Below are 21039 nucleotides of genomic sequence, written 5' to 3'. Positions count from 1 at the left end.
AATATTTATAAATCTTTAAGTATTTAACAATTATAGTTGAATCTCTAAAATAAATTTTTATTTGTAATAACCTGTTTCAGTAAAAAAAAACCCTTTAAATTTTAAATCAAATCAATTTTCCACCTTCCGAATAAAAAAAGTAAGCTACATATCAATTAATACGATTTAAATTGATTTATTTATTACTTGTTTAAAGATTAATTCCAACATTTTTATCTAATATGATTCAAATTGATTTATTTCAGGATCTCCTTTTTACTTTAAATGAAACCAAAATGGTCTACAAGTGTATATGTAAACTGTATAATTTATAGCCAAATTAGTGTAATTTTTTCCAGTGCACTGCCCAGCTTTCCGCTGAGAGCCAGACGGTGACTGAATGTTAGCGCGTGTTGCACGGCCAAAACCACTCTCCATTTCAGCTCAGTTGCCTTGCAGACGCGCATCGGACAAGTTGTCAATTGAAAAACCGTGGGGCACTCGCTGAGGAATTCGAATCGAAACGAATTGAACCGAAAATACGTTAGTTTAATTATGCCATTCGCATGTGCGTTGTGTTGATTTTTTGCCCAGAAACCGAAATTACACTACCCAAAATAGTAGCGCACACATTTGAGTCCGCCACTAACTTTCATTTTTATGCGATCCGAAATTTCTGCGCGATGTTTGCGCAGTTTATTAACAGCACTTTAGGAAGTTAGCGTGTAAATGATTTTTACAGCAGTAAAATAAAGATGCCGAAAGAAGTCAGAAATCAATCAAAGCCAAAATGAGACAAGGCCAAACTGTAAAAGTCAAACAAAAATAAATAAACAATATTACCCACAAAAAAAAAAACCCAACCAAATGAAGACAAGGCGAGCTACGTAGTTACTTTTAAAAATAACAGCAACAATACGAAGCTCATTGAACAAAAGTGAGAGTGATTTCCAAACCGCTGTGTTGCTGCCTCTGCTGCTGTGGATTTTTGTATTTACGCTTTTTTATTTAAGCCAGACCCATACACATTGGTGTGTGTTTGCATATCGCGTCGGAATCGAAATCGCGTAAACAAAAGCGGCTAACGAAAACTTGGCAACAGAAATATTTCAAATATTTATCCAAATGACGCACCTGCTGTCGGGCAACTGACCAACCTCAAGTCGCAATCGGGTTTTCTGAGTGTTGCGCAAACACAAGCTCGGAGTCGTTAAAAATTCTGCAAAATAGCAATCATATCTGTGGCATGAAGTAATCGCCTGTGTAATTGCAGTTTCTGTGGCTCCACATAAATGCTGACTGCTGGCCATGTCTTGGCCAAAACAATGGGCCTTTGCTAGCCTCTGGCTGCCTTTGCTGATCGGCCTGCTCTACAGTAAGTTAATACCTCCAAAATCGGTCGAATTGGTTAGATCGATCGATCGGTGCTTTATAACCGGTCCAACGACTTTAACCGATCCGGCGACAGTCTCTTTCGATCTCAAGTGGCTCTCACAGCAGACTTTGGCCAAGTCAGGCACTCTGAGCTCCAACTTGTTGCCGGTCTTTGTGTCAAGGTCGCCGGATCGCCGCAGATGTGGTTTGGCCTGTGGATCGTCTATGGGTCTCACTGTCTACCCCGAAATGCGATTCGTTTTTGGTTTTATGGCAGTGTGGATTAGAGTTACTTAATGGTTCTTGACCAAAACGCTCGACGACCAAAGTACATAGAGTAAAGTTTTTCTGAGTCCATCCATTTGAATTTAAAAGTGGTTACATTAGTAAAGCATAAAACCAAATTGGGACCCACAAAGTTTCGAAAATGACCCTGGTTTTTACTAGGAAAGAATATTAAAATAATTTTTAAACTATGAACAATTTTAAATTCTAAACGGTTGAGCTCACAATTAAAAAAATAAATCTTTATTTTTATATTTTTCTGGAATGACCAATTAAACAAATAATTAGTCTTTTTTTAATATTTTTAAAGACTAACACCAGTTTAATTTAATTTTGTAACCAAAAGAATTTTCAGTAAAATTTAACTCCTGCTCAACGAGTGTAAAAATAAAATTTAAATATTACATTTTTTATATACTTAACATGGCTTTCTTTTGCTCTGAATTTTGAAATGACCTTCAAAGGGAAACGAAACCTAAGACCATAGAAATTTAAAGCACACGCATTGTTAGTCATCTGTAAATCTGAAAACACAAAGTATAAAAAAAGTTTACATAATACGCCCTGAAACTATAAACTGGTCAAAAATTTACATAAGTGCTGGGGCTTGGCCGGCTGAAGAAAGATAAAATCATTGGGCACGTCAAGTAAATTAAATAATTGAATACTTCCAGCACAAAATGCCTCCGCTTTCATTGCGCCAAGGGAACTACCCTCCATATTATCCATAGTTTACTCCAATATACCACCGATCAAGAAGGGTAAGATGACGTATATTTTTATTGAAACATTTATTAAATGTATTTTTTTGTTAAAACAGGAACGGATTCCCGTTTGGGTTTTGGTTTTCGGTTGGGCCAGCATGCTGACTTTCAAGTGCTGGTGGAACTGGGTCCGCAGAAGGAAACTCGGCCCATCGGCGAACCCAAACCGGATGATCAATCGTTCAACAAGCGCCAGGTGAGCCAAAGCGATCAAAAGGCCCTGGCGCGCCAACTTTACCGCCAGCAGGTGAAAAAGGAGGCCGAGAGATTAATGACCTCCACGGAGAAAAACGCGGCCAGCTGGCTGGAGACCTGGTCGAATGGCATGAAACCGCAAAAGCCCAAGTCAAAGGACCAGGCCACAAGGCCGGTGAAAGAAGAAAGTTCGGTTGCCAGTCATACGCAACCGCAAGATCCCTCGAATGCCATGAAGCAGCTTCAGTTGCTCTACCAAATGGCCACCAGTTCCAGCTCCAGCTCCAGCACCACATCCACCACTGCGGCTCCTCCTCCTCCAATCTTCACAGGTGGTTCCCTCAAATTAGGTGGTCCAAGTGGCTTCAAGCTTCCGCCACCGCCACTCACCCAGGATACAAATGTCCTGGGCAATCCAGGTCCGCTCAAGAGCCAAAGTGAAATCACCAAGGAGCTAATGGATGTCAGTCTGGGAACAGACACTTAGGTTGTGCGCTTATCTAGTTACTAATTGAACACCATATACTTGTGTATATGGGTGCTTAGCGAATCTGTGTGTAGTAGGGCTTAGCTTTGTTTTTATACCCTTGCAGAGGGTATTATAATTTCAGTCAGAAGTTTGCAACGCAGTGAAGGAGACATCTCCGACCCTATAAAGTATATATATTCTTGATCAGCATCACTAGGCGAGTCGATCTAGCCATGTCCGTCTGTCCGTCTGTCCGTCCGTCTGTCCGTCTGTCCGTCTGTCCGTCCGTTTATATGCAAACTAGTCTCTCAGTTTTAAAGCTATCTGCATGAAACTTTCCCAAAAGTTGTCTTTCTATTGCAGGTAGTATATAAGTCGGAACGAGCCGGATCGGACGACTATAGCATATAGCTCCCATAGGAACAATCGGAAAAATAAATGAAAAAAAATTATAGCTTTGCTGTTTTTTAATTTTTTGTTTAGTTCTTCGACATATAGCAATGGTTAAATATTTCAGAATTATGGTTTAAATTTCATCAAAATCGGACGACTATAGCATATAGCTCCCATAGGAACAATCCGAAAAATAAATGAAAAAAAATTATAGCTTTGCTGTTTTTTAATTTTTTGTTTAGTTCTTCGACATATAGCAATGGTTAAATATTTCAGAATTACGGTTTAAATTTCATCAAAATCGGACGACTATAGCATATAGCTCCCATAGGAACAATCGGAAAAATAATTGAAAAAAAAATTATAACTTTTCTGTTTTTTAATTTTTTGTTTAGTTCTTCGACATTTAGTAATGGTTAAATATTTTCGATTTACGGTTTAAATTTCATCAAAGTCGGACGACTATATCATATAGCTCCCATAGGAACAATCGGAGAAATAAATGAAAAAAAATTATAACTTTTCTGTTTTTTAATTTTATGTTTAGTTCTTCGACATTTAGTAATGGTTAAATATTTCCAATTTACGGTTTAAGTTTCATCAAAGTCGGACGACTATATCATATAGCTCCCATAGGAACAATAAAAATATATAAAATAACTATCAAATAATTGAGCTGCAAATCATCATAGCTTCAATGTTTTTAAACTTATACGCAAGTAAATTATAATTTTAATGTTTTCAAAAATGTTTAATTCTTGCAATAGCTGCAAGGGTATATGAACTTCGGCTTGCCGAAGTTTGCTTTCTTTCTTGTTGTAAATAAAACTTATATATAAAGTTATGATAGCGGAGTGTTTTATTGAGCAGCCTACATGTAGGCAACAAAAAGTGACATGTTAAATTCATTCATTTGTACATGTAAAATGGTATAAATGTAAAAAACTTCTCTGTAATAAAACATTGCTTAACATCTTTTTGTCTACACAGGCATTTTATAAAGTACATTATTCTATCCTCTTCGGCTTCATATTGTCCCCTTCACTTTAAAAGTCCACAGTGACCACCACTTTGTAATCCGAATAACAAACCAGATTAACGCAGATTTTTAGAGGCTTCAGCCACAAGACTGTAAAGGTATACCTCTCCGAAATCGGATGTCTAGAAGAAAAGTTATGGAATTAGAACTGCAGGTTTTCGGTAAATTTTCGGCAAAGCCATTTTTCGCAAATTTAGAAACGGGTAACATCATAAAAATGGGCAAAAAATCGATCCGCAATTGTAAACCAATTTTTAATGCAGATTTTTAGAGGATTAAACCACAAGACCATAAAGGTATACCTCTCCGAAATCGGATGTCTAGAAGAAAAGTTATGGAATTAGAACTGCAGGCTTTCGGTAACTTTTCGGCAAAGCCATTTTTCGCAAATTTAGAAAGGGGTAACATCATAAAAATGGGCAAAAAATCGATCCGCAATTACAAACCAATTTTTAATGCAGATTTTTAGAGGCTTCAGCCACAAGACTGTAAAGGTATACCTCTCCGAAATCGGATGTCTAGAAGAAAAGTTATGGAATTAGAACTGCAGGTTTTCGGTAACTTTTCGGCAAAGCCATTTTCGGAAATTTAGAAAGGGGTAACATCATAAAAATGGGCAAAAAATCGATCCGCAATTGTAAACCAATTTTTAATGCAGATTTTTAGAGGATTAAACCACAAGACCATAAAGGTATACCTCTCCGAAATCGGATGTCTAGAAGAAAAGTTATGGAATTAGAACTGCAGGCTTTCGGTAACTTTTCGGCAAAGCCATTTTTCGCAAATTTAGAAAGGGGTAACATCATAAAAATGGGCAAAAAATCGATCCGCAATTACAAACCAATTTTTAATGCAGATTTTTAGAGGATTAAACCGCAAGACCATAAAGGTATACCTTTTCGAAATCGGATGTCTAGAAGAAAAGTTATGGAATTAGAACTGCAGGTTTTTGGTAGCTTTTCGGCAAAGCCATTTTTCGGAAATTTAGAAAGGGGTAACATCATAAAAATGGGCAAAAAATCGATCCGCAATTGTAAACCAATTTTTAATGCAGATTTTTAGAGGACTAAACCACAAGACCATAAAGGTATACCTCTCCGAAATCGGATGTCTAGAAGAAAAGTTATGGAATTAGAACTGCAGGTTTTCGGTAACTTTTCGGCAAAGCCATTTTTCGCAAATTTAGAAAGGGGTAACATCATAAAAATGGGCAAAAAATCGATCCGCAATTACAAACCAATTTTTAATGCAGATTTTTAGAGGCTTCAGCCACAAGACTGTAAAGGTATACCTCTCCGAAATCGGATGTCTAGAAGAAAAGTTATGGAATTAGAACTGCAGGTTTTCGGTAACTTTTCGGCAAAGCCATTTTCGGAAATTTAGAAAGGGGTAACATCATAAAAATGGGCAAAAAATCGATCCGCAATTGTAAACCAATTTTTAATGCAGATTTTTAGAGGATTAAACCACAAGACCATACAGGTATACCTCTTCGAAATCGGATGTCTAGGAAAAAAGTTATGGAATTAGAACTGCAGGTTTTCGGTAACTTTTCGGCAAAGCCATTTTTCGCAAATTTAGAAAGGGGTAACATCATAAAAATGGGCAAAAAATCGATCCGCAATTACAAACCAATTTTTAATGCAGATTTTTAGAGGCTTCAGCCACAAGACTGTAAAGGTATACCTCTCCGAAATCGGATGTCTAGAAGAAAAGTTATGGAATTAGAACTGCAGGTTTTCGGTAACTTTTCGGCAAAGCCATTTTCGGAAATTTAGAAAGGGGTAACATCATAAAAATGGGCAAAAAATCGATCCGCAATTGTAAACCAATTTTTAATGCAGATTTTTAGAGGATTAAACCACAAGACCATACAGGTATACCTCTTCGAAATCGGATGTCTAGGAAAAAAGTTATGGAATTAGAACTGCAGGTTTATGATAACCTTTCTGCCACAAAACTTGTAATATCACCCATTCTAAGATGGATGTCTGAGAGAAAAGTTGTTACCTGTTCCAATTTTACAATATCCCGGATAGTTAAATTCCAATTTTAAAAGTGTTTCGTTTCTTTCTTTCTGAGTTACGCTTTATTGTGAACTTAGATAATGTTTAAATTAATTACATAAATAATCAAGTATAGTACAAAGTTACACGTTTTACTCAACTTAGCTACACTATCGGTGTATCCGTATGTATTTCGCTACTTGCATAAGTATTTTGTTCATCTAAGCTAGACAATAGTTAGGGCTACGTTATAAATTAAACGAAACATATGGGTCGCAGCGGCTGATCAGGATATATGGTCCTTCCACCAGCCAGCTGTGCGCTCTGTGGACATACAGAATACTATAAATCATTTAGGCTACATATTAAAATATGCATACAGTTGCAGATGTAGGCGTACTAAGCTCTAAAGTAAATATTACTTATAAATATAGTCAATTTCCATTAAGCAGACGGGTGCATCGGTGTACAGTGTTTGTTGGGTTTTTTTTTATGTGTATGGGTATGAGATGTTTGTGTATGTTTTTTGTGCGAAATAACCTTGCAGTATCTATAAAAATAATGTCTTTCATTTCATGTTTTTCTCCATGTTGAGTGTCGTGTGGTTCTTCGTAACCAAGTCCTGACCAAGTGGTTGTCAAATGAAATCCTCCTAAATCTCAAAGGTGCAGTAACAACTACTATAACTTGTGCGGATGATGTTGTTGTTGCTTGGTGGTGGGATATCTCCAACTGGGCTTTCATTTGCATCCCCTCACCAGGTGAAGTAGAAGCACCGACTGAGGCTCACTGGCAAAGCGGAATCACTTTCCGTTCTTGAGCGGCACACCCTCCTCCTGGGTGACATCGCTGATCTTGACGCGCTCTGGGGGATTGTTCCAAGGCTGCAGTTCACCCGAACCAAGAATGGCGAAGACCACGGCTCCCGAGATATACGTCGCACCCAGAATCCAGAACACAATTTGCCACGAATGGAAGGAGTCCTGTTGGTCAAAGAGAAATATCACAATTATTAGTTTATCTCGATAGTTGTTTTGCTAGATTTACTTACATCTTTGAAGGTGAGGGCTCCCACCATCCACGTGGAAAGGAAACCGCCAAAGGAAGACAGTGTGTTGGCCAGTCCAAAGATGGTTCCACCAAAGTTGGGTGCAATATCCAAACCATTGCCCAAATAACCAGCGGTCACTGCTCCATGGGCAAACAAAGCCAGCGAGAAGATCGTCACAGACCAGGTGGCATCATAGCCCAGGAACACCTGCACTATCATCAACAGACCCGGAATCACCAGAGCTGTAATTGGGAAAGATAATCATTTTATAATAATTAACACCACCAGAAAGCATTTAAATATAAAAACACATTTCCCGGAATCACTTGGAAACATCAAAATTTGTATAAAAATTCTTTCACCAGGAAGCATTTAAATATAAAAATGAATTTCATTAGAAAAATCTATTTCGGTTGAACTTGAATTTTTTATTCTATTTATTTATCGATTGGGTTTGAATTTATAATTATAGTGGTTTTCATTTAAATGTTATGACGACTGTTGTCTTAAATTTATATTTCTAGCATTTAAAATTGCTATATCCTAGAAAAGGGTTTTTATTTTATTTTGTTATCTATTATTTATTTAGTACTTACCAAAAGTAGTGAATAGTTTCCTGGTAGCCGTCGTGCTCAGAGTTCCCTTCTTGCGCAAATAATCGGCCAGGTAGGAAGAAGCCACAGCCATCACGTATTTGCCCAAATAAGGCAGCGATGAGAACAATCCATTCTGCAGGAGATCGAAGATAATAAGTAAATATACAATAAAGTATCTTATTTAATGCAACCCACCTGCTTGATGTCGAAGTGCAGGATCTTGGACATGAATGTAGGCAGCTGATTGACCACAGTGAAGAAACCAAAAACGGCCAGTCCGTGGCAGATGATGATGGCCCAGACGGCCGGAGAGCATAGCAGCTGGCCCCAGGGCACGTGACTCGGACGCTTCTTGGAGGTGGTGGTGCCAATGGCCTCCTCGATCTCCCGCCTCTCCTCGGCAGAAATACGGGGATGCGTAGCCGGAGTCTCGTAGACAAAGGTGAACCAGGCCAGGGACCACAGCAGACCCACGGCTCCGGTCAAATAGAAGACACTGGCCCAGCCAGCAACGGAGATCAGGTAGCCGCAGATTGGCATGGTAATTGCAGCGCCAAGAGAGGAAGCTAAACGATAGATAATAAATAGAAGTTAGTATAGAAAACAATAGGTTAATAGATTAGAATATCTCTTAGACAGACAAAGAAAGACTTTTCTTTCTCTTCTTTCTAATAGAGCCTTTTGGATCCTGGAAATCCCTACTTACCCATCATGTTAGACATAAACTTGGATCGCTCCATGGGTGGAATCCAGACAGCGGCCACCGGGTGAATGGCTGGCCAGGAGGCGCCCAACATAAAACCGAGCACCACTCGCACCACGATGAGCACCACGTAGTTGATGTGCGCCGCCAGCGGCGTGATCAGGGTGAGCAGACTGGCCCACAGCATGGAATGTCCGAAGACGCGGCGTCCACCGATCAGCTCCGCCAGACGACCACCTGGCAGCTCGGTGAGGATGTAGCCCCAGAAGAAGCAGCCCAGCACGAAGTTGGTCTGGTAGCTGTCCCACGGGAAGCGCTCCTCGTAGACATCCACTCCGTCCGGAGATGCTGAACTCATGGAGCCATTTCCCGCCGTACTATTGCCCGACAAAGTGTCATTTCCCGACACAGTGGCATTTCCCGCACTCGTCACATTCGGCCGGACCATGTCCACAATGGCAATGGTGAGATTCACTCGCAGGGCATAGTTCAGCATGAATCCGAGCATGGTCAGCAGGTTCAACACTTGGCGGCATGACAGAAAGTCTGGAAGGGAAGAGAAGAGCAGTGCCCAATTAATAACACAATCCAATGCAAGGCCAATCATTGCTGCTAGCGAAGCTCTAAGTCGAAGCTCCATCGTCTGGGTCGTCAAAAGGTTAGGCACTTAAAATTCGGCTCTGGAATATTTCCAGAACGCCGAACATCAGGCGATCGGCGACTTAAAAAACCCACCCAATTTCTGATAATGAAATTTTTCTTCATTAGAATGCTAGGTTTTTTAAAATATATATCAAAAAATTCTACTAAACTTTCATATGTTTCTCTTAATAGATAATAATTTCTACAATAAAATAGCTTAAGAATCCAGATAACCAAATTAAAGTAATGAATTATTAGTCAACAAAACTAAACAGTTCAATAGGTAATACTCAAGCCAACATAAATTGTACAAATAATAGTCTAATATGCACGTTTAACCAATTAATTAAGGAAACACTTAGATCACCTGAAACTGTTGATAAATTTCTATAAATTCATAAAAAGCCAACACAAGTTTCGTTTATACCCCATGTAAATCGTTATCAACTCACTATAGCCCGCCCACTATATTATCTGATGTAATCGGTTGTTTTCATTACACGATGCGGCCCAGATAAACGCATTAATTACCCATATTAATGAGCCAATAAAATCGCAATGACAAAACTTAACTGTCGGTGTCAGGTGACCTCAATAGCATACAGAATGGGCAATGAATTTGATTTGAGGATCGCCAGCCTGTGGGTGCAGTGTGCAAATTTGTGGCAAAAAGAAGTTAAGAGCAGCTGAATCAGCTTTTTTTGTTGGAGTCCAAATTGCGAATTATGCGAAGATCATTAAGTGGAGGCCATAATCAGCCCCCAACTCCGCCTGTCATCCTTTTGGGCCGATTTTAAGTGGCAAAGTGCATTGTTCGAGCCGGGTTGAATTTCTCGCAAATCACTTATACAAATTTCGAGTGCCGTTGAACTCCATTGAACCCCCTTCATCATCAGTTTTGGGGAAATGTCCGCAAGTGTCGGTGTAAATTTATAAGCCGGCCGATTATATTGATGCCGCGAAATGGTCGGCGGGCGGAGATAAACTGGCTCCCAAACGACTTTCCCATCAAATTGCGCTATCAGCTGATGAAGCGACTATCGGGGCCAGTCTATCGGCTGTCTGGACGGGACACGCCCACCCCGCTGATTATTGCCCCAATATCATGTTAATGTCATGCAAAAAAATACGCCACTCGATTTGTCTAGACATCGACGAGCATCATCAAACGGGCCGGGCGGCACAACAATAAACCCAGACACTCAACTTGTATTCAAATTAGCACTCGAAAATAACCGAAACTGAACCATCAAAAAAGCGTTAAACAGAAAAATACAAATACCTAGTCATGCTTGCTATAAATTCTCCATCCTATATAACCAGAAAAACGTGCCCGAAATACACAAAACGAAAAAAATTGTTAAAATATTGGCAAAGCTTAAACTTAGACCAGTTTCTCCCTTCAAATTATATAGGATCGCTTGGGATCGAATCCAGATCTATATAAAAATCTTGGCAGATAGGTCTGTGATTAGCATTGACTGAAAGTGCACGTCAATTGGAAAGTTTAGATCAATAACAAACAGCGCTCTGCAAATTTCTGGGGCATGTCTTGACACCAGAAAACCTCGAATCAATGCTGAAAAACGTGTCCCTCAATTAACGATAAGGATTAATTTATACGACTTCCACTTCCACAATGGAAATATATTATTTTTAATACAGATCTAAACAATAAGAAATTTAAAACATTTTGTAAGCAGATCTATACTATTTGATCACAGCAATAATAGTAAACTATTCAAATTTTTCAACTTTATCATATTATATTCCCATTAGGCATACATTTTTGATGACAATTAAATTGAAAAGAATTTGTATACGAGCTCTAATTTGTCTAATTGAACTCATCAAGGGAACTCTAACTGATCTTACTCATCGTCTCGAAATGTTGAAGTCTGTGATTCCTTCCGAGAATCTTAATGGTTAAAACTTGTTTGCCTCCGAGCAGAAAAGTTCTTGATTAATTGTCGTCTCGAACTGTTCTTTTTTTGAGGAGTCTTTTGCTTACCGCCAAACTATTTTTGTTTTCGTTTATCTTTTTTAGCAATAAATTAAGTGAAGGTCAAGCTTGATGTTTACAACAGAAAAGAGGAGGAGGACAAGCAGAAAACCGGCTTGAAAAGCTCAAAATTATTTGAGTTTCACACTGCCGGCTCAACTTTATTTTGACATACTGTTCTCAGAATTTCGCTTGTCTCGTGCAAAAACGTATTTGAATTGGCCGTGTTTCCTTCACTCTTTTCCCACTGATCTTTAGCCTTTATTGGCTTTCGTTGATGCTCTACTTGACTTGAAACAAGTTCCCCCCAGTCCGCGACAACATAAAAATCCCATCAAAGAAAGGCAAAAACTTAAAAATAGCCGGCAAGTAAATAAAACGAAATGAATACGAGCAAACGTGATACTTAAATTACTTTTTTTTATGACTTTGGGCAACAAGTGAATCTGAGTTCGTTTGGGGGTTCATTGATTTCTCGGGGAAAATTTTAAATTTATTCAACAAAATTGAGGACTAATTAAGAAGCACTCGAAGGGATGATCATTTTGTTTGAATATGTTTTTGTTTATTTTAAATTATTTTCAAAAGACGCATATCCGGCACTTTTGGGTTGACGCAAAAGCAATTTTGAAAATATCTGGTACATTTTTAAGTACATTTTGTCTGTTATTTTATTGTATCTCATTTATCTGTGTATGTTTCGTTTGCCTTTACACTTTCGGATCTATTTATAATGCCTCTCTATCTCTCTATCTATCTATCGAATTCGGGCACTGGGTACACACCCTCCGATAAAAGTCTCCCACTCTCGATGACTCTCTCTGCTGGTTCCTGACCTTCAAAATTGTTCACACAATCGATGGGGTACTGGGGTGCAGGGTGAGAGTGGTGGAGAAAGTCAACCCATGATATCGTCATCAGCCTCGACCGACTGATTTATTTTCTTTCGTTTTTTGGTGAGAAACGCATGTGATCAGCAGCGGGGCAAAATATCTGATGGAATGTCCTCAATGGCCGCGTGGGCGTTTTGGTCTGGCCAAAAATTTTCCATCATCCACCGCTGACGTTCCTGTGAAATTCATGCAAAAAGGCGAGCAAAGAAAGGCCTGCATCGACGTCACATTAATGCGCACTATTCTGTCAAGGTGCCAAGTCATTTGAAGTCATGGGATCTCGGCGGGCGCAACGTGGCGTATGAGTTATGGCGAAGGCGCGCCAACCACGAGCCCACTTTTCAGTTTCGATTTGTAGCCATTACTCCCACACAACCGATTTCTAGATGAAGTCCGTGATATGTGCAAACATTTGAACTACACATATAACAAACAAGGGGAAATGCAAAAAAAAATTTATTTTGTTGGCCTGAGATGTCGATTGTGTCGAGTCGTTCCATGTGATCACGTTTACAGTGGGTCTGAGGACTGTTTTGTCGTCGATTTTTATGTCGGGCGGGGTATCTTGCGAAATGATCATTTAGACCTTCAGTTTAATATACGGAAACTGTGCCACTAAGGCCATTTTTCAAATTCTGTCCATTTATTAATGTGATCGATTTTGAGAGAATTTAGGAGAATTTATCAGAGATTTTGTGAAACATTTTAGTTATTATTATAATTTAATTCGATTTAAAAATATGGTCGATTGCTAAAAGAATTTTTAGAGAATTTATAGTGTTTGAAATTAAATTAACTCTCCAAAAACAATTTTTAAAATTTTGTTTGATTGTGCATTGAATCGTTAGGATCTGCATTTAAAAAATGTTATTTTGGAAAGCTTTAAAAATTTTTTAATTATTTTTTAACTATGATCATTTTCAAATTCTGTTTGATATAGATTGTCCTATTGTTCCTAAAATGTATACATCTAAATAGCCAAATACATTGTTCCAGTTAAGTGCTTGTTTGTAATTTCAAAAAAGATATTGGAAATTAGATATTAGATATTATAAACTGACCTATTGATTTGTGTATTTGGTTTTGCTTCAATACTTTTTATAGTCATTTAAGAGCCACGAAACGCACTGTAATATTTGCACTCGTGCACATATAGTACATCCATCTACTATATTTATATGTGTCGGATGGATGACATTGCCGCGTCGCCTTCTAGCGGCAATTATTGGCTTTGTTGTGCTGGCCAACTGCATTTCCGTTTTTAACTGATTTACGGAACTGGCCTCGTTCGAATCGAGTGGATTCTAATGCCAATAGCAAAATAGCAAAATGGCAAAATAGCAGTGACTGCCATAGCGATGTTGTTTGCTTTCGTGTGTTTGTCCGGGCAATTGCCTCGTTCCGTGGAACTGGTTCTACTTTAACAATAAGCAATACGCTAATGCTAATTAATTGCTGAATTATTGTGGCAATTGTTGTTTGTTAAAGGCATACACACAGCCGCACTTATCACTTTTGTTGGGCGATTGCATTGTGATTTATTGGACTTTCCCGGCCATCTCTCGATGGTCTGGGCAACTCATTGTCCTAGATTCGTTCCTTTCATTGCGCTCGGAAATCTTCCATGGAAATTTACAATTGGGCCCTGCACTTGTGGCGCTTGCCGTCCAAAGTGCAATCGGTCTTAAGTACGAGGAACTTGTATAGATTTACAACCGAGTCCAGACTGATAAGTCCATGGAATGTCTGGCAATTACAGCTGCTTTGCCCAGAGTGGGCATGAAATCAAAAACTTTTATTGACTTAGGTGGATGCAATGTACTGCGTATTCAGTCATAAAGTTGCCAAAGTAAACGTCATAAGAGCCCTTATCTGATTGCCAGTTTCCGATTCACTTTAATCCAGCATAAAGTACGACTCTATGGCTGAGTCTGCTCATAAATGTATCTTGAAGTTGTCATTTCCTCCGGTCGTATCTCAGACATGCACGTGCCGGCTAATGAAGAGCTACAGGTTGTAAACAAGTTGTCTCAGACCCCATGCATACGTATACATTAATAGCAGGCATTAAAATTGTATATATATATATATGTGTATAAAAGGGGGCTCGTCGGCAAGCGTTCAGTGGCCTTAGAAAATCATATTTTGGACCCATTAAATTGATTAACATCTATTTTGCAAACAGTCGAAAACTACTGCCTGAACTTTAGCACTCGAAAGCCATAAAAACTTGGACACGCTTTGCCTTGGTTAAGGACGGTACTATAAATAGGTTAATACAAAAATATTATTTCCAAAGCCACCATACAATCTATGTATAAATATGATTTCAGAACCATCAATGGAGGGAGGCTTGTTGCGTCTCAGCTTTTTCGATTATCGCTCAAACTGAACGATTCGCAGGTCCATGGGGTCAAAGCCAGCATTCTTTTCTACAGTCTGGGCTCGTTTATAATTGATAATTGTCGGAATACTTGAAATTTCTGGTTTCTAATTAAATAACAGCAACGAAAAAGAAACTATCAAAAAGTGTGCCATGTGCAGCGGAAGTATAACGCAAAACCTAAAATTATAAACAAATACTGTTCTCTATCTAGCCTTACAATTGCAGCAGGAAATATGTCAACAACTCCGAAAATTCCAAGAAATTAATTTACCTCAATTAAAAACAATTTTGTTTATTATTACACAAAAACTGGACTTGACTTAATTAATGCATATTAAGCACACGGAGAGAACAATTGAACCTGTTGGGGAGTTTCTACAATGGAGTGCCAATTATGACAGTCATCAATAAGCTGGAGGGTCTAGTAAACACATCGCCATGAAGTGGCTAAAGTTTAATAACAATTTATCGTGAGCGGAATGAGCAAAGCACATGCTCATTATTCATTACTTGTGGCGGAGCTTAGCTGTTTGATTAATTCCAGACGACGACCCGAAGTCTGTTGCCAAGGGTGAATAGCCCGGCGGATTCAAATATGGACTTAAATCGGATTTCGGAGCGGGGAATTTCGCCAACGCGAACTGTGATAACAGGTAAACTAGAATATAGTGCAGGTTCTATTATTTCCGAATAAGTTTCTATGGTTTTTATGTAAATTTTTTTAATTATTTTAAAAGCTTTTTTGTTAGGTCTACGAATCTCATTTATTGAAACATATATTTGTTGTGAAATAGCGTAATTCAATGTTGTTTGATGTTAAGTAGACTGAATATCCATATAAAAACCGGAAATAGACCATTCAATTATAGAAAATTATATGATAAAACGCTTGTTTATTGCAAAAGAGCTTAAAACATCATATTAATAAATGTATATATAATATGATGAATAATTTGTGCAAATGGAGAATGCAATCAATATAAATTGGGTAATTCTTGTTAAAAATACATTATTTCTGTGAGTCACACTTTAAAACCAAATGACTACATAGCTTATCCCCTTAGACCTTTACAACAAGTGTTATATTTTATTGAAGCCCCTGAATGACTTAAGCACCTTGGATTATTTAAACAAAGCGCAATGTCAATAAACAATAAAAACCTATAAAAATCAATCATGAATCACGCCTGGCTGTATTATTTTCGAGTAAAGTGGGGGCGTACGTGTAAATTACACGAGTCTGTAATGAATAGCAATACTCTAATCGATATGCATTTAATATTGTTTTTCATGTTAATTGATCTCGTATTTGTCTGGAGGGAAAACGTATTTAATTAGCATGCTCAAAGTCAGACGCTTCGCAACTCCCCCTTATTAGAGGGTATAAACTAGGGTAGCCAAAAGTGCGTTTGGGTCGTGAGTCGTATTTCTCCCCTTCCACTGCCGCCATGATATTTTCATATTTTCCTGCTAATTGAACGCTTTAATTTTTGGTTAGAGCTCGGATATTATCTATCATGCATGTTTGCTCACGGGGTCGACGAAATGTGCACTCCACCGGAACCCAAAATCCACCTCCATGTGGCCTGTCTGACTGTCGATTGTCTGCCTCTGAAGTGCTAAACAGCTCAAAAGTACGAATTAAATAGTAAACAGTCGGATGACCGTCGCCGATGGGCTATTAAAAATTCGCCACAACAACAATCGTTCAATTAATTGCGAAATGTACTCAGAATTTAGACCATGAACTAAACTTTCCATACGCAGTGGACATACGAATTGTTTGACAATTTCGAGGGGGTGGGAAGGGGAGGTGGTGTAGAGCAACTAACGTGTTTAGTTAGCGTGACTGTGCTAATTTTTTTGCATAGTTTAATGCGTGGTACTCCTTGGAAATGTCATAACAATGGCGTCATGAGGTCGGCCAACTGCGCAGTCCAGCTGTCACAAGGCGTGGGTGTCCGCATCCGTATCCATATCCGTATCGATGACACAGAACTCGACGAGGAGTGTCAGGCCAAGGATGGGATGGTATTGGGTCCTTGAACAGCCCGATGGTGCCAATGATCGAGGCGTTGACAAGGTGTCAAGGGGTGTCGACAAATAAATATTTTATTATATTGTGATTGACACAAGTGGGTCAGGTTATTATCACAAAATAGTTTCGATATGGCCATTGGGTGCTACAAAAATCACCACATTATAAAAATCACTCATAAAAGTGACTAAAAGTATGAAAATGTTTTTAAAATTGAAAAGTTATGTGAATTCTTTATGAAGTAGTACGCAGTCCATGCATACTTTTTGTCATCCTATTAAGTCATTTTAAAAACCTAGTGATTTCTGGCATTCCCTAATAACAAACTATCAACAATATCAAAACTATTTATTAGCATCTGCATTTTATGAAAAGAGGGACAATTAACATGTTTTTTTTTAAATATTTTATGGTCTACTCAGCATGACATTTTAAACGACTTATATTTCCAAACAATTGGATTGAATTGTAATTAAATTTTACCAATTGCAGTGTCTACTACCGAAAGTGCATAACTGCTTTTATAAATAGGAAACAAAATTGACCTCCAATAAACACAAATATTCACAAAGGACCAGCGGAAGAGCAGGAAAATCAATCAGCAATCAATTGAATCACACAGAACAATTGATTTGTAACCTCAATACAACTTGTCTGGTTGACACCAATCAAACTGGATCTAGGAGGAGTCAAATCGATTTGTTTATTTTAACCGAGTTTCATTTCAATTGGCCGTCAGGCATTTTGTCGATTTTCATAGCAAATGACCGTGACTCGCCCCATTTTTTAGTGGCGTCATGCGGTTTCTGGCTTTGTTATCATTGCGCGTCTAGAAACGCAGAAAAAGGGGGCTCGGCTGTGCGGTTTACGTTGCGGTTTACTGGGGACTTTGTTCTGGCATATTCGACTGCAGATTGATTTACGAATTTAAATACAGTGGTTATACAGAAACCCTTATTCTAAGTCTACTTATTATTGAACTAACTATTCGTTGTAAAATTGAAAAACTGGTGATAAAATAGTGATAAAACTAAATATTTCAATTTGTTATTTTACAAATATGTATTTGCTAGCTAGAAATTTCATCAGTTTGTGTTAGAAATTTAGGGTTGGACCTTTTAAAAACCAGGTGATAACATATAATTTTATCTACTTACTTCGCACTCTGTGCAGTCCTCCTTTCTCCGTGTTGGACATGACGTCTCTCTGTGCCGCTCTGTAAATGGAAATATACCAGAAGTTAGCGAAAATTCTTTAAATTAGAAAAGAAATATCGCAATGCGATATGATAAACATCTAGAATATAAGATATTAATAGTCTGCAAAGTTAATGAAACTTTTTCCGGAGTAACCCGCCAATGGTCTGGCTATCTAATCTTATCGCTGGTGTCTCGTGTTTGTACCTGAACGTGCCCACTAGAAGTATATATATTTATATTATGTAGTGTCGTGTCTGTCCCATGACTCAAGGCAATTATATCAGAACAGAGCAGTCTGCCGGTACCGCTTGGCTCATTCATAACTATACCGGATTGCCCCTCCCCCGAAATTCGCTCCTGGCCCCCTTATCGCCGCTCCATTATCGCCCTTGTCTGCGTCTTCAAATGCCGCCGCCCAGAAATCACAAATTCTAAATATAATGAGACGCGAACACACACGCTTGAGTGGCGTCCAAAAGAGCCGCTAACTTTGCTACTCCTAATTTAATATATTAATATAATATTTAATAAAACCTCGTAGGCTAATCAAATTTGACGAAGTCCGGAATGTTAGTATAGTGATTCACCAGCTTTCTGGATCTCTGACAAAAGATAAAAATAAAATAAAGATAACTCTTAACAAAAAATAATATTAGAATTTTGCCATTGAATTTTTTAGAGTGTATTAGTGTATTTTTTTTAAAGAATTATAGCTAGTTTTTCCATTATTCCAGTGGCGTTCTGTTTTTTTACCCACAAATTTTCACCGCCAAGTGCAATAGGCTGTCATGCTATCGTTCTTTTGTTCGCTTCTGCTGGCGCCGCGATAAATTATAGAAACAGAGGTGGTGGAAATTCGTCAGCTATATGCGATTTGCTGCATGCTAATTATCGGCAGACACGTGCATGTGAGGCAGACAGCCCCTAGCAACATGTTATAGACTTAGTCCAATCAATTAACTGCGAGTTTATATAGCGTTTGGTCAATTTGTGGTGCAAATATTTGCTGGCGTCTTGGCAACAACAGCAAAAAAAACAATAACTATACCCCCATGTGTATGGATATATGTGATGTGTATACCCGAAATTATTGTCCTTGCCGGAGACACTGTTGGCCTGTGTGCATGTTGCCATGTTATTAGCCCAATGAAAAGCGGCATCTGTCAGTTAGTTGTGTGGGCAATGACTATATACGACTTCTATATGCTCACATGTCAGTACGTCATCTTCCGACAACCCGTATATATAGCAAACAAAATTGGACACTGCCGCAACGTGCGACTTTTCTCGCGGGGAGGTCAACCGCATCGGTGGGATTTGCTTACAAATGGAAACAATTACACTTAGAATTTACCCATAATATTAGTCATATAAAAGCCTAGCCATAAAAGTGTGTATTTATAAATAAATAAATTGCAAAGCGCACTTTTGTTTAGACAACTAAGAATATGTACGGTTGATTCACCAGAAGTTTAAACAAAACAGAAGATTTATTATAATTAAAAATGTATATTCCAATATGTAAACAAAAATAAAAATTATTAAAAAATTTGTTTGAGATTTAAATCAGTAATTTGAACATTGTAATACTTAGCCCTAAATTTATTCGCGTCTTAAGCACAAATTAGTTATTTAGCATTAATCACTGCTGTAGAAAACTCACAAGTAATGATACCAGCAACTTAAGAAACTTGTATGTACAACAATCTTGTAATTCACTCTTTGAAATATATTAAATCACTTTTGAATTTATTCTTAATAAGCCTAATTTGTTAAGCAATTATAAACATACACCTTAGATCTAATTAAGCGCCAGTTGGCTATTAATAATTGTAATTGTATCACAATCGAGACGGATTGTTAGTAATATTTGCATTAGATACTGCAACCCACCTTGCACTCGTCGATAACCGCAGCGACAACTAACAAATGTTAGTTGTTTATGGCAAATTATATAATTTGTTCAGCACAAACCGATTAGCAATCTGTATCTGAATAATTAAATTTATGCCGATTTGCATAGAACAACACACACCCAGCGAACGGAAACCGCGTGAGGACCGCAAAGAAACCGCACGTGTGTTGTTTATTTTCGTCTTTACTTATTTATTTTACTTTTTTTTTCGTTGGTTGATATTTCAAAACAGATTTCCGTTATATGAAGATCGGAAAGACCAGACAAGAGAACTACACACACTCCGGACAAAAACAGTTTTAGAGTACTGAACGGACAGCTGTTGATTATATATATGTTTTAAAAACGAAACAAGATGAGTTTTCTGGCGCAAGCGCAGGCAATTCTAGAACTGAGTCGAGCGGTTTCGAAATCGAAATCGAGTCGATGTTGCTGGTTGCTGCTTAATGTTGCTGCTGTGCGCTCGGTGTTGCTGCTGCTGCTTCTGCTCTTGCTATGTTTTGTGTTCACTTCACTCGGAGCGTTGAAACTGAACTGAAAATGCGGCCGCTCGTCGGCTGCTTTTTCTTTCCTCCGGCCAAGCGGTTCGACGACAGCGACGCCGGCAGCTCAGTTGCCGTTGATGTTGCTGTTGTCGCTGCCGCTGTCGCTGTTGCTGCTGCTGTTGCTGCTGCCGTTGCTGCCGCCGTCGCTGCTGACGTCCGTCGTTGTTGTTCGTGGGATGCAAAATTCAAATTCTTGCGAGCCGTATATTTTATTTTTATGCTGTACCTTATTGCTCGTCTTGTTTTTGCCCTCGCCTGCGTTCTTTGTTTCTTTCTCCTTTCCCTACTTTCTTTTGGCGCTGTCAGCTCGATTGCCCAGCTGCCATTATCCAGATGTGATCGGGCCAAATCGCAACGGATAGTTAACCCCCTAACGGCGAAAATGTGTCGCGATTTGACAAAGGTACTTTATCAGCGTTCGATTCGGCAGCAAAAAACTGCTGCCAAAGCAATGACTCTCTTACAAAGTTAGTGCCTAGTTTTTCGCAGGAAGCTTTTGTTTTGACAGACATTTTGTTGATTAATAGCTCACTGTTGAGAGATTTATTTGTTTTAAAAACAGCTT

The 21039-nt window shown here is 38.5% G+C and overlaps 2 protein-coding genes across 3 annotated transcripts; one reads left to right on the top strand and one right to left on the bottom strand.

The window, feature by feature from the left end:
- Positions 1–432: 432 nt before the first annotated feature.
- Positions 433–3243, top strand: LOC108138653. Of its 2 annotated transcripts, none has more exons than XM_017260995.1 (4): positions 433–547; positions 1253–1354; positions 2313–2399; positions 2459–3243. In XM_017260995.1, exons 2-4 carry the CDS (start codon positions 1288–1290, stop codon positions 3082–3084), a joined length of 780 nt encoding a protein of 259 aa, XP_017116484.1. In that variant the 5' UTR covers positions 433–547; positions 1253–1287; the 3' UTR covers positions 3085–3243. The 2 variants fall into 2 exon arrangements, with proteins under 2 accessions (XP_017116484.1, XP_017116483.1); XM_017260994.1 differs by having other exon boundaries at positions 436–522.
- Positions 3244–6564: 3321 nt separating this feature from the next.
- LOC108138920 (sialin) lies at positions 6565–20459 on the bottom strand. Its single transcript, XM_017261486.2, has 7 exons — positions 19908–20459; positions 17973–18031; positions 8858–9400; positions 8347–8717; positions 8152–8284; positions 7556–7797; positions 6565–7487 (listed from the first exon to the last, which is right to left on the bottom strand). The coding sequence occupies exons 2-7, from the start codon at positions 18010–18012 to the stop codon at positions 7308–7310; spliced, it is 1509 nt and encodes a 502-aa protein (XP_017116975.1). The 5' UTR covers positions 18013–18031; positions 19908–20459; the 3' UTR covers positions 6565–7307.
- Positions 20460–21039: the final 580 nt, after the last annotated feature.

Source organism: Drosophila elegans, unplaced genomic scaffold (assembly GCF_018152505.1).
Source record: "Drosophila elegans isolate 14027-0461.03 unplaced genomic scaffold, ASM1815250v1 contig_814, whole genome shotgun sequence".
NCBI classification, from domain to species: domain Eukaryota; kingdom Metazoa; phylum Arthropoda; class Insecta; order Diptera; family Drosophilidae; genus Drosophila; species Drosophila elegans.
The sequence above is the reverse complement of the archived record's forward strand: the minus strand, read 5'-3'. Positions and strand labels throughout refer to the sequence as shown.

Bases quoted from the DNA above. Each gene is read 5' to 3' on its own strand.
- LOC108138653 (XM_017260995.1), top strand. From the start codon at position 1,288: ATGTCTTGGCCAAAACAATGGGCCTTTGCTAGCCTCTGGCTGCCTTTG. The intron at 1,355-2,312 runs GTAAGTTAATAC...GAATACTTCCAG, and splicing joins GCTGATCGGCCTGCTCTACA to CACAAAATGCCTCCGCTTTC. The intron at 2,400-2,458 runs GTAAGATGACGT...TTGTTAAAACAG, and splicing joins TATACCACCGATCAAGAAGG to GAACGGATTCCCGTTTGGGT.
- LOC108138920 (XM_017261486.2), bottom strand. From the start codon at position 18,012: ATGTCCAACACGGAGAAAGGAGGACTGCACAGAGTGCGAA. The intron at 8,718-8,857 runs GTAAGTAGGGAT...TCTATCGTTTAG, and splicing joins GTTTATGTCTAACATGATGG to CTTCCTCTCTTGGCGCTGCA. The intron at 8,285-8,346 runs GTGGGTTGCATT...GATCTCCTGCAG, and splicing joins TGCACTTCGACATCAAGCAG to AATGGATTGTTCTCATCGCT.